General features: G+C 58.8%; 1 protein-coding gene across 1 annotated transcript in view; it reads right to left on the reverse strand.

Moving 5' to 3' along the window:
- The window catches only part of SLC6A3 (solute carrier family 6 member 3), a gene marked incomplete at its 3' end in the record, with an annotated part of 33,367 nt that overhangs the window by 11,901 nt on the left and 8,653 nt on the right, over positions 1-12,813 (reverse strand). The window contains exons 4-8 of the mRNA XM_081233887.1: positions 11,711-11,849; positions 10,488-10,622; positions 6,457-6,560; positions 4,868-4,992; positions 702-814 (exon numbers count right to left, since the gene is read on the reverse strand). Of these exons, the coding sequence (XP_081090013.1) occupies positions 702-814; positions 4,868-4,992; positions 6,457-6,560; positions 10,488-10,622; positions 11,711-11,849 (616 nt within the window). The remainder of the gene's footprint in view (positions 1-701; positions 815-4,867; positions 4,993-6,456; positions 6,561-10,487; positions 10,623-11,710; positions 11,850-12,813) is intronic.

The raw sequence follows: 12,813 nt of genomic DNA on the forward strand, positions 1-12,813 counted from the left end.
TCTCTGCCCTGCTCTGTGGGGACCACCCCCTCCAGGACGTGCTGATTATGGGAGTCCCCGCCAAGGGCTGTGCCCACCCAGTGGGCAGGTGACAAGGCTGACGCGGAGACGGAGGTGGAGGGCTACAGTGCGTGACCGGCTGTCACAGTGGGGATCGCGGTCCTCCGCACTTTGCAGGAAGCTCGGATGAACGTGGGGCCTGAGGTCTCGGCTGTCGGGCCCAGCAGGCCACGTGGAGGAGTAGCCCGAGGAAGTCCGCCTGCCGAGCCAGCGCCCGTGCGCACGCAGGGCCGCCACAGGATGCTCAGAGGGCCCGGCTGCAGCCTCCGCTTCCCACCCCGCGCGGGCACCCTTCCTCCTGGCGGCTGGGGGGCAGGGAAGGTGTGAGTCGGGCTGCCCGGGCCCCGTGTGTCCCGTCGCCCCGTTGCCTCGTTTTCCTGCACCGCCCTGCTGCTCCCGGCCCTGTGCCTGTGTGTCTAGGACTCGCAGGGGGCTTGCTGTGCCCTCCCCCGGGGGGAGAAGAGGGGCGAGCTGGTCCGAAGCCTCCCTGCAGTTACTGTGGGACCCTGCCTCCCACGCAGGGGCGCTGTGCAGGCACGGGGCTTTGGGAGACCCGCAAGGGCACCCGGGGCCGGCCTGGCCCCGTGAGGGCTGGCTGTCACTGGTGGGCCCACGGCACGCGGAGCACCGAGGTCACTCACGGCGCTGTCGATTCCCAGGGTGAGCAGCATGACAAAGAAAACCACGGCCCAGACGGAGGAGAGCGGGAGCGTGGCAAGCGCCTCGGGGTAGATGATGAAGATCAGCCCCGGCCCTGAAAGCAGACCCCGCCGTTGCTTCCGTCACCCCCAGCCCCGCCCCCCCCCCCCCCCCCGCCCCGGAGACCACAAGGGGCACAACGCCCTGCCTACTGCCTTCTTTCCGCTCTCCTTGGAAAGCCCTCCCTCCTGGAATTCAGGGCCCAGGACTCTGGAGAATGGAAGCCGGATCCATGGGAGGGAGGGCCTCTGTTCTCTCCCCTCCAGCCCCTGACCGTCTCCCGGGGCTGTGCGGGCCCTGGGAGAGGAGGGGGCACAGCCAGCGGGAGGGCGGGAGGGGCTTCCAGGGGTCCTACCGTTCCTCCCTCCAAGCACTCGGGGCGCCTCCTGGTTTGTTTTTGGTGCCTGCGGTGGACACATGTGCACTGCCTACACACACGGGCACGCTGTGGGTCATGCAGCCCACACTGTAGATATTTTTCTGTGCCAACGTATAACTCAAGAGTATCATCTTTAGAAACCACGCAGTGTTACACAGATACCACAGTTTAGCGAGGGCTTCTCCAGATGCTCCTGGCAAAGCGGTGTGTTTCTGCTCATGTACGAGCCTCCTCTGACTGTCCCTTTGATACTCTCCTGGGAGTGCGACTGCCAGGTCAGGATGGGCACACGCGGGAAACGCACCTGCTCCCTTCCCCCCAGCAGGTGGGATCTGGGTGGAGGTGGGGATGGAGGGGCTCAGGACTCAGCCAAGACTCAGGCACTTTGGCTGCAAATGATCCCAAAGTAAAAAAGATGCCCACAGGAAACTGCTAGTTGATCATTTTCATGGGTAACTTTAAAAAGATGTGCCATGTAGCTCACTGGGATGGTCTCCCGAGCACTTGATCAAGGAGGTGTGACATAACTTTTTCGGTTCCCTCGTCCTCAGCGGGGCCTGTGTTGGGTGCCAGCTGTTAGGAACAGGGCACTTACTGATCCTTCTAGAGAGTCAAACAAAGGCCAGAGCCAGGGTCCACCTCCCAAGGTCTCTTAGGAGCCCTGGTGTCAGGCCTGTGCTCTGCGAGTCCCAACCCCACGGAGGGAGCAGGGTTTCCGCTGTGGAACGAAGGGGTGTCTCGTTTGAAAAGCTCTACAGTCTAAATGCCACAAACCCAGGACGATAACCATACGCTCGGCTGAACTCAAGGCCAATATCCTCACCTTTCATTTCTGCTCTTGGGTTAACATTTCACCCTGTTTTCTGGAGAATTAGAGCTATAAATGACATTTACTTTGCTTGTCATGGAAATGCATAGAATACATTCAGCTTACTTCAGGGGTTAATGGAGGTTCTTGCAAACTATTGCTATTTATCATAATAAAGGGCAAAAGAGCGGTGAAAATGCATAAATGCAACAGTGAGTAAATTTCACTGCTCTGTATTTATTTGCATTATGTTCCCTTTCTCCTGCCTATATTGGATTTTTTTTCCTACAGGAAAGAGTATGGATTTGGAAACACTTGCTGAGATTTCACTCCAGCCCCCAGCTTTCCCACTGCAGTCTTAGAGGGGTCTGTCTGCCCCGTCTCCAAACCTCTGTTTCCTGCTTTCAAAGTGCAGCTCCAAATGTGACCTAATGAAACTTCAAAGCTTTTGCACAGCAAAGGAAACCATAAACAAGATGAAAAGACAACCCTCAGAATGGGAGAAAATATTTGCAAATGAATCAACGGACAAAGGATTTATCTCCAAAATGTATAAACAGCTCATGCAGCTCAATATTAAAAAAACAAACAACCCAATCCAAAAATGGGCAGAAGACCTAAATAGACATTTCTCCAAAGAAGACATACAGATTGCCAACAAACACATGAAAGAATGCTCAACATCACTAATCATTAGAGAAATGCAAATCCAAACTACAATGAGGTATCACCTCACACCAGTCAGAATGGCCATCATCAAAAAATCTAGAAACAGTAAATGCTGGAGAGGGTGTGGAGAAAAGGGAACCTTCTTGCACTGTTGGTGGCAATGTAAATTGATACAGCCACTATGGAGAACAGTATGGAGGTTCCTTAAAAAACTAAAAATAGAACTACCATATGACCCAGCAATCCCACTACTGGGCATATACCCAGAGTCTGTCATACAGAGTGAAATAAGTCAGAAAGAGAAAGACAAATACCATATGCTAACACATATATATGGAATTTAAGAGAAAAAAAATGTCATGAAGAACCTAGGGGTAAAACAGGAATAAAGACACAGACCTACTAGAGAATGGACTTGAGGATATGGGGAGGGGGAAGGGTAAGCTGTGACAAAGCGAGAGAGAGGCATGGACATATATACACTACCAAATGTAAAATAGATAGCTAGTGGGAAGCAGCCGCATAGCACAGGGAGATCAGCTTGGTGCTTTGTGACCACCTAGAGGGGTGGGATGGGGAGGGTGGGAGGGAGGGAGACGCAAGAGGGAAGGGATATGGGAACAGATGTATATGTATATCATTTTGTTATAAAGCAGAAACTAACACACAATTGTGAAGCAATTATACTCCAATAAAGTTGTAAAAAAAAAAAAGATACATGAACCCCAATGTTCATTGCAGGACCATTTACAATAGCCAGATCATGGAAGCAACCTAAATGCCCTTCGACAGACGAGTGGATAAAGAAGATGTGGTACATATATACAATGGCATATTACTCAGCCATTAAAAGGAACAAAATTGGGTCATTTGTTGAGACGTGGATGGATCTAGAGACTGTCATACAGAGTGAAGTGAGTCAGAAAGAGAAAAACAAATATCGTATATTAACGCATATATGTGGAACCTAGAAAAATGGTACAGATGAACCGGTTTGCAGGGCAGAAATTGAGACACAGATGTAGAGAACAAACGTATGGACACCATGGGGGGAAAGCGGCGGGGGTGGTGGTGGGATGAATTGGGAAATTGGGATTGACGTGTATACACTGATGTGCATAAAATTGATGACTAATAAGAACCTGCTGTATAAAAAAATAAAATAAAATTCAAAAATTGAAAACAAAAAAAGTGCGGCTCCCAGCACTCAAATTCTCAAGAACTGGATGGGCTGACGGGGCCGACCTGCTGAGAGCTCAGGGCGCAGGTGGGGGTGGCCGTCTGTCCCCCTCAGCCCCGCCCTGAAGGCCACCCTCTGGCTCAAGAGTGAGAAGACCAGGAGGAGATCAGTCCCCCAGCCCCCCGGAGAAGAGGGGCTTCCCAGGGGAAGGGAGGGGCCCACCCCTGACCGGGACGGTCTCGGGGGAGGCCCCTCCTGGCTCACGCACAGAACGATCCTGCTGGCCGGTGAGGGTGGCAGCCGTCGCGGGAGGCCTTGGGGTCCTGGACTGACCTAGCTTCAGGCTGCCTAGGCCGTGACTTTCTGCCCAGCACCCTGGGGGCTCTCTCCTGCGGGGCCCAGCTTGGTCCCTGTGTCACCTGGGCCCATGCCCTCCCCCGCCCACTCTCCCTCAGCTAACTTCCTAGTTTGCAGACACTCCGTGTCCGTGTCGGCATGGTGAGCAGGTTGGGAACATGGGTCTCTGTTGTCACCGCGTCCAGAGACTTCAGGGGATTCTCGGCTATTATCCAAATCCCATCTACAAGTGCCATGGCCACTGGGTATTTGGAGGAAAAGCTTTGGAACAGATTAACTGCTATGTCCAAACCAGCCCAGCTTCTTCCTGGCTGACCACACCGAGGTCCGTGCCGCTTGGAACGACTCGGAGCCCTGAGCTTCACGTCCCTGGCCAGGTGTAAACAACGGCGGGGGTCGCCCAGTGAGCGGAGCCAGACCCTCGTCCTGCAGCCGAGTGGCCTCTGCAAGGCGCACTGGGACAAGGGGCAAAGATGCCCCAACCTCTGCATGCAGCACGGTGGTCCGAGGGGGCAGGGGCGGGGGGTGCGGGGAGGCGGTGGGTGCGCTGCACCCAGGATCCTGTTCTCAGTCACATCAGCAGCTCTTGGGAAGGGCTCTGGAGGCCTGTGCATTTCCCTCTAGGTTTGCAGGGAAAACACTGGTCGAGAACTGGGCAGCCTGAACCTCGGGAGCGGGCGGGGTAGGGGGGACCTGCCTGCCCCGGGGCACTCACCGTCCTTGGCCACGTCCCCGATGGGCACACTGTGCTTCTGGGCCATGTACCCCAGGAAGGAGAAGACCACGAAGCCGGAGGAGAAGCTCGTCAGCGAGTTGACGGAGGTGGTGATGATCGCGTCTCTGCAGGAACAAGACGTGCAGTCTCAGCACCCGGCCTGGAGCCGCTGCAATTTCCAGTCATTATTCGTAATTTACTGCGTCTGGGGCAGGCAGCTCCGGGGGGCGCTTCCCCAGTCGAGCAGGCCATCCCCTCCTGCAGCCCCAGAGGCTGTCCAGGGCTGCCCTGCCGGAGGGAGGCTGGCACCGGGTGATGGTGACAGGACCTCCCACCTGGACCCCCCACTGAGCGGCTTTGGGCTCTGGCCAGACGTTGGTTAGGCCAGGCCCTACGGCCCGTCCATGTTTGCCTGGGGACCAAGGGACTCTTGGGACTCCCGACTCAGTGCTGAAGGCGAGACAGTCCCACCAGCAAAGCTGGGGCTCCAGGTGGGCAGCACAGACGACCACAGGGGTCCCTACCCCTGCTCGACAGGGGCTGCCAGGCGGGGCTTTGAGATGTCTCCGGGGGAGCTTGTTAAGATGAAGGTTCTGACGGGGCGGGTCTGGTGGGCCCCAAATGCTGTGTTTCCCATTCGCTCCTGGGGGTCCCATGCTGCTGGCCTGTGGGCCCCACTCTGACGGCTGAGAATTCAGAGAGCGGGTGGGGGGGAGTGTGGGGTCAGCCCTCCTGGTGCCCGAGTGGAAGGATGTTGGCAGGGTGCACAGACCCAGGTGGGCACAGGGTGGGCTCAGGCAGGGGCTGTCTGGCCCTGCCATCCAGACTCCACCTTTGTGTGGCCCTCTGGGTAGTAGTCAGTCTGGCCATTTTGTTGTGCACACCGCCTTTGTATTTTTACCGCATTTTTATCCTCATGATATGAAAGAGAATAAATACAGGCTCACGAAGGTCAAAGAAAGCAGTCCTGGATGAAATTCTTTCTCTGTTTTCAGAAGGATTTCAGGGCCAGCAAGTGGCTGCGGGTCACTCAGGTCATCCGGGCTGGGCGGCCCCAGCTGAGATGCTGCCAGAGCTCTGGGTGCACAGTGCGGCCACTTTCCTGCTTGTCCTGGTGCCGGGTCCCCGGCGGCCTCTGCACAGAGTCTGGGATGCCCCTGGGGCCCAGGATCCCTAGGTGCAGGCCAGGTGGGCACACATTCAGGCCCTTCCTCGTGGGGCACGTGGGGGAGGAGACCGACCCTGAGTGCTGGGAGGATGAGGCCGGCTGGGTGGGGCAGGGGATGGAGGAGGGGCAGAGGAAGGGGCCTGGGCGGGGGGGCGGGGGGGGTCCGGGACGCCTCCTCCCAGCGAGGTGATCAGCATCTTCACTGCTTCGACGCTCCCTTAACGCCACAATCAACACTGTGCCTCGAGCTTCCCTGTTCAGTTTCCACTTTAAAAGCCACTTGGCTTAGACTTGCAAGCACAGCTCATCCCCCCTCCCTTCCTCCAGGGACACGTTATCTCCCAAAGTCAGCGATGCCCCCGCTGATCAGCTGTGTCCCCACCTGATTCTGCAGACCCTCTCGCGGGAGCCCAGGACTCACCTGTAGCAGTTGTTGGTGAACTTATTGTAACTGGAGAAGGCAATGAGTACTCCGAGCCCCACTCCCAGCGAGAAGCATATCTGGACGGCGGCATCTATCCAGACCTGCGCGGGGCACGGAGACAGACAGAGCGGCGCTGAGAGGTCCCTGCGGGGGGGCTCAGCCAGCCCAAGGACAGGGGGCGGTCATGGGGTGGTCCCACAGACGGCCGCACCTTCGATGCCAGGGGCTCCAAGGAACAGGGTCGAACTTAAACTTGACATCATTGTCAACAAGCAAATGCCATCTCAGGGAATAAACCTTTCCCGCGTTGCTGGCCCGAGAGAGCCTGATACACGGGGGGCTGCGTCTTGTTGCAGGACCTGAGGTTTCCCATTACTCCAACTGGTGAGGGTTGGTCTGGCCCGTGACCCTGGTAACAGCAGTAATTTATGAAAATGCTGTGTGACATGCGTGCCTCAATCAGACACGTGCCCACCAACACCCACTTTCTGTCCTTCCCGTGGAAGCACATTGTGAGTGCAGGATGAGTGCACGGTGAGTGCATGGTGAGTACACGGTGAGTGCAGGGCGAGTGCACGGTGAGCACAGGGTGAGCACACGGCGGGACGTGAAGAAAGCCCTGTGGAGCCGACCGTGGCTCTGACTCTGTGCGCTTGCTGGGGGTGGCACAGGTGACATCCGGGTGCTGACACACATGACAAGTGAAGGCCTGCAGTCGATACTGGACCAAGGAGGTATTTTAAAAGTCAGACACGACCCTCTTGGGTCAGGGTGATGTGGAGACCAGCTGGTGATGGTGATGTAGGCCCCCCTTGGCCCTGCACAGCCTGGGGCAGGGATGAGGAGAGTGGAAACCCACCCTGGGGGACTGGCCAGACCTGCTGTGCTGGAAGGTCCTGGGGGCTGTCCCGGAAGGTCCTGGGGGCTGTCCCCACAGCCCGTGGTGCAGGCCTGTGGGCCGAGGTCCTCAGGCAGTGACTCCAGAGCTCCCCAGCTGGGGACACAGGGCAGCTGGCCTGAGTGTGACTGAGTGAGGGGGCTGGACATGGAGCCCACACGCCAGGACCAGTGGTGCTCGGTCCTTTGGGCAGCACGCCCAGTCTTGGGGTCACCCCAGCACTGGGGACAGCATGTTTCCCACCTCAAGGCCTAGAGTGGCCGGGTGGGCAGGGGGCCAAGGGGCCCCCTTGTGCTGGTCATCAGCCAGCTCGTCTGGGCAGGTAGCTGCAGACAGGAGCCGGTGTCGCCGGGGGACTCCTATCTCCTTTCAACCCCAGGTCCTCACCGTGGGCAGTGGCCACCCCAGAGCCTTTGCACGTGCAGCTCACCCATCAGGATACGCCTCCCAGCCATCTGTCCAAGCCTTTGCTCACTGCCGCTCCTAGGACCCAGCTCCAGACCCAGGCCACGGTCCACCCTGGGACCCGCCTGGGCAGCCTCTCAGAACTGACCTGGACTTGCCCTTCCTTTACTTCCCGTCCTCCTCTCTGCTGCTGGAATGGGGCCCTCCTGGACAGCACTCTGTCTGTCCCAGCCTAGACCCCGCCTGTCCGATGGAGCAGCTCCACGAGAGCTGCAGATGAACAACTGAGTCTGGATGGCCTGAAAGGGCTGGGCCTCTGGATGCCACTGAGGACAGTGACGCTGACCCCGAAGGCAGTCCCCTTCATCCCCATGGGGATCTAGAAATGGCCCCCAGGATGCAGGGCAGCCTCCACGTCAGAGCAGCACAGGGTCCCCGGTGCCAGGGGCACAAGAAGGGTGGAGCCGACAGTTACTTCCAACCCATCCGCTTGCTGGGCAGGCCCCTCAGTGGAACCTCCGCTCCCACCCGGCCTGGACCAGTGAGGACCTGTCCAGGCCCCTCCCTGCAGCCCCTCTGGACTGAGCCACCATGGCTGATCCCCCAGGGGGTGGTCAGGGACGAGCCTGGGATGGTGCTGGGGCCCTGCACCCCGATCTGGGCCAGTCCCCAACCACATCCCCTCGGGGCCTGTGGGACTTGGCCCCCCACTGCCAAGCCCCAGGGGAAGGGTGCCGGGGCTGCTCGGTCTCTGACGGAGGCTGCCCTGAGCCTGGGAGAGGGCGTACAGGCAGCCCCTGGGCCCGGAGCAGCCCTGGGAGGACAGCTCAGGATGGCTGCCAAGCTGGTGAGGCCCAGGCCCTGCCCTGTCCTGGAGGACGTGGTGCAAAGTCAGCCAGAACCCCACGGAGGGACCAGGAACGGCCCCACCCTCCGAGCTGGGGACTGCATAGACCTGTCCTTTGGGGACCGCAGTCTCCCAGGAGCCCAGTGCTTGTGGGCCTGCTCTGTCCTGGTCTCTGCTCCTGCCCTCCCTAGCTGACGGGACTGTTAGAGGTGGGGACACTCAGATCAGGTCCAGTCCTGTGTGTCTCCGTCGCCCACCACCTACGCCTGTCCTTCCGTCATCCACCCGTCATCTGCTGCCCGCCTGTCTGTGATCTATCGTCCGTCACCTGCTGCCTGTCTGTGATCTATCGTCCGTCACCTGCTGCCTGTCTGTGATCTATCGTCCATCCACCTGGACTCTATCATCTGTCTCATCCATCCACCAATCTACCTCACTCGTGACAACCACCGGTTCCTACTCTCCTCTGCTTTCTCTGCACCCCTGGCATCTGTCTCGCGCACTCTCGTGCTGCCTGACCTTCCTGCCTGACGCCCCACTTCTCCCTGACTTCCAGATCACGCCCAGCTGGCCTTGGACGCCCGAGGCCACCTCCTCCTGCCAGCACCCCCCAGCTGCCGTGGGCTTTCCCGAGGACGGATGCCCTGCTGACCTCTCAGCTCCCCGGGCTTGGCTCTGCAGCTGTGGGGCCCTGGACCCGCTGCCGGACGGACTCTCCTTTTAGCCTCCCGTGGAGACCCGTGTGCTGCCCTGACAGCCTCGGTCCTCGGGTGGGCTGCCCGGCCTGTGCCCGGCACTGCTCACGGCTGCCCTCGCCTGTGCGCTTGTGGCACCGAGACCGTGGCGCTTTCCTCTCACTGCCCCTCGGCGCCCGACCTCCGCCCTGCCGGCGCCCCCCATTCCCAGGGCTCCTGGGGTCGGAGCCACGTCTGCCTCCCCTTCTCGCCCTTCCTCCCCACTGCTGCCCCAGGGGGTGCCTCCTCCGGCCCGATGAGCCCCACAGCCGACCCTCGCACAACCTGGCAGCGTCAGGCCCCGGCCCCACACCCCAGCCCAGACCGCCCTCGCCCTCGTGCTGCTCCGGTAGCTCAGCCTCCCTGGGTGGCCACAGGCCCCCCCCGCCCCAGTGCAGTCCACCTGATCTTCCAGTGACCCTGCCGCCCACCCAGCCTCCCTGCTCTGGGCCCGTCTCCCTGCGATGCTGCTGCCTGTCTCTCTCTCCAGCCCCCGCCGCCCCGCCATTGCCCCGCCGAGCCTCTTCTCTTCACAAGGTTGTCTTCTCATATTTCAACCCAGAGTTGCTTCTTCCTTTGCCGAAGAAACCCGCAGCCTGACTGTGGACTAAGTTCTGGCCACGATGCGGTCACGTCACGCCTTTATGCCGGGGGCGCCGGGGTGTTTGACCATCAAGGTCTGGCTCCCCGACGGGGGGCCCTAGCTCACGCAGCCTCAGCCCAGCTCCGAGGATGCATCCGGGACCAGAGCTCGTGGCTGCGGTCCAGTCGAGCAGCAACACCCTCGGGGACAGACCGGGCGGCCCCCAGGTGCTCATCCGAGGAGCCGGGAGCGTTCCTCCAGGGACAGCACGGCCCACAGCGAAGAGGTCGCGGGGCAGCCGACGCCCGCTCTCTCCCTGCAGAAGCCTAGGTGACCTGGTCCCCTAATGTCCTTGTTCCGGTCCATTCAGCTGCTCGCTGTGCCCACATGGCCCCTTCTCACCTGGACGGGGAACTCTGCTGGGTGGGCCCAGCACATGGCGGGGTGAGTGAGAATTGCTGCCCAGCTGCAGCCTTTGGGGTCTCCTGCCTGGGATGTAGAGCCCCATGACGCATCTGACAGCCCACGTGGACTGGGGCCGCGAGTGGAGGGCGTACTCACCGAGGCCTCGCAGAGCCGATGGAAGTCCACGCTCAGGTACGCTCTGATGCCGTCCACGGCCCCAGGGAGGGTGATGCCTCGCAGAAGCAGCGCAAAGAGGACCACGTACGGCATGGTGGCTGTGATCCACACGACCTGGGGAGGGCACAGTGTCACCAGGGCACACTGGCCACCGGCTGGCATGGCTGGGCACAGGGTCACCCTCATGGTTTGTGCTCAGAGAGGGGGGCCTCAGATTGGGAAGCCCGGCGTCCCAATCAGTCACAGGACACCAGCTCAACAAATGCCTCCTGGAGCAAGACTGTCCAGTGCCTTCTATCCTGTATGTTGTCTTTCCCAGGGATTAAAACAGGCCAAACAATTTGGCAAGGAAGGAGCACTCCTTCTCTGCATTCTGGCCATGGCAGTAGGCAGCAGTGGCTGAATTCCTGATGAGGGAGATGTGAGTGATTTGCACTGATTGTGCAAATGGGCACCTGGATCACTTGTGACAGATGGACTCTGGGCCATGGGGGACGTGGAGGAGAGTACCTGTGGCCATCAGAAGACTCAGGTGCTGGAAAGTCACTGCAAGTGTTAGCCCGAGTGACGGGGGCATTCTGGTCATCGTTGCTTTGGGCGCCCAGATAATGACCAAAATATTTTCATCAGCAAACATATTTTGTTGTGCTTGTCTTCACGCTGAAAGCACTCTCCTGACATCATTCTTCAACCACAGCCACCTGTCCCAACCCACCACGGCCACCTGTCCACTCCCCAACCCATCATGGCCACCTGTCCACTCTCCAACCCACCACGGCCCACCTGTCCACTCCCCAACACACTATGGCCCACCTATCCACTCCCCAACCCACCACGGCCACCTGTCCACTCCCCAACCCACCACGGCCACCTGTCCACTCCCCAACCCACCATGGCGACCTGTCCACTCCCCAACACACTACGGCCACCTGTCCACTCCCCAACACACTACGGCCCACCTGTCCACTCCCCAACCCACCATGGCCACCTGTCCACTCCCCAACCCACCATGGCCACCTGTCCACTCCCCAACCCACCACGGCCACCTGTCCACTCCCCAACCTACTACGGCCCACCTGTCCACTCTCCAACCCACCACAGGTCACCTGTCCACTCCCCAACCCACCACGGCCCACCTGTCCACTCCCCAACCCACCACGGCCACCTGTCCACTCCCCAGCTGGAGAGCCTTGCTGCCTCACCTTCCCGGAAGTCTTCACTCCCTTCCACAGGCTGAAGTAGAGCAGGACAATGACCAGCACCAGGCAAGATGTGAGCTGCCAGCGGGGAGGGCCCAGGTCGTCGATGCCCTGGCTCTCGTGGAGGTGCAGCACACCGCGCCTGGAGAGGAAGGAGATGGGTGTCCTGGGGGGGCTGCCTCCATGCCCAGAACTGGAACAGGGGGCTGTGCTTGTGCAGAGACCTGCCTCCCCAACTCGGCATGGCAGCAGGGACCTGGCCTGATGGGCCTGGAGACCCCCACCCCTCGCCCCCCACCCCAGAAAGGCCAGGACTCCAGCCTTAGTGGAGATGCAGGGCCCATCCTCCAGGTGAGAAGAGCAGGTGGGCCACCGCACGCTGGGAGCCCACAGAAGCCCAGCCCTGGCCCAGGGCCACACTGACAGGAGAAGGTAGACTGTGATAACTTAAAGATGTAGATTGCAAACCCTGTAATAGCCACTAAAAATTAAGACAAAGAGCTAGATGGACTTCCCTGGTGGTCCAGTGGTTAAGACTCCATGCTTCCAATGCAGGGGCCACACGTTTGATCCCTGGTCGGGGAGCTAAGATCCCACATGCTGTGTGGTGTGGCCAAGAAAACAAAACAAAACAAGAAAAGAAGAGCTAGAACTTATTAGCAAATGGAGTAGATAAGGTGGAAGCCAAAATAATTAATTAATTCCAAAGAAAATACACAGAGGAAACAAGAAACAATGAACCGGTGGGACAAGCAAGATGGAAGACTAAACCCTAACCATACTGATAATTATTGATTGGAAACACTCTAATTAAAAGACAGAGATTGTCATAGTGAATAAAAAAGCAAGAACCAACTCTGTGCTGTCTACATGAAACCCACTTCAAATATGATACATATAGGTTTAAAACATAAGGATAGAGAAGATATCCCATGTAAACACTATTCATAGGAAATCTGGAGTGATCATATGATGTGGGCATATTAATATCAGACAAATCAGGATGAGGAATAGGGACTTCCCTGGTGGAATAGTGGTTAAGAATCCGCCTGCCAATGCAGGGGACACGAGTTCGAGACCTGCTCTAGGAAGATCCCACATGCCGC

The sequence above is a fragment of the Mesoplodon bidens genome, assembly GCF_964165515.1.
Source record: "Mesoplodon bidens genome assembly, chromosome: 4".
Taxonomy (NCBI): domain Eukaryota; kingdom Metazoa; phylum Chordata; class Mammalia; order Artiodactyla; family Ziphiidae; genus Mesoplodon; species Mesoplodon bidens.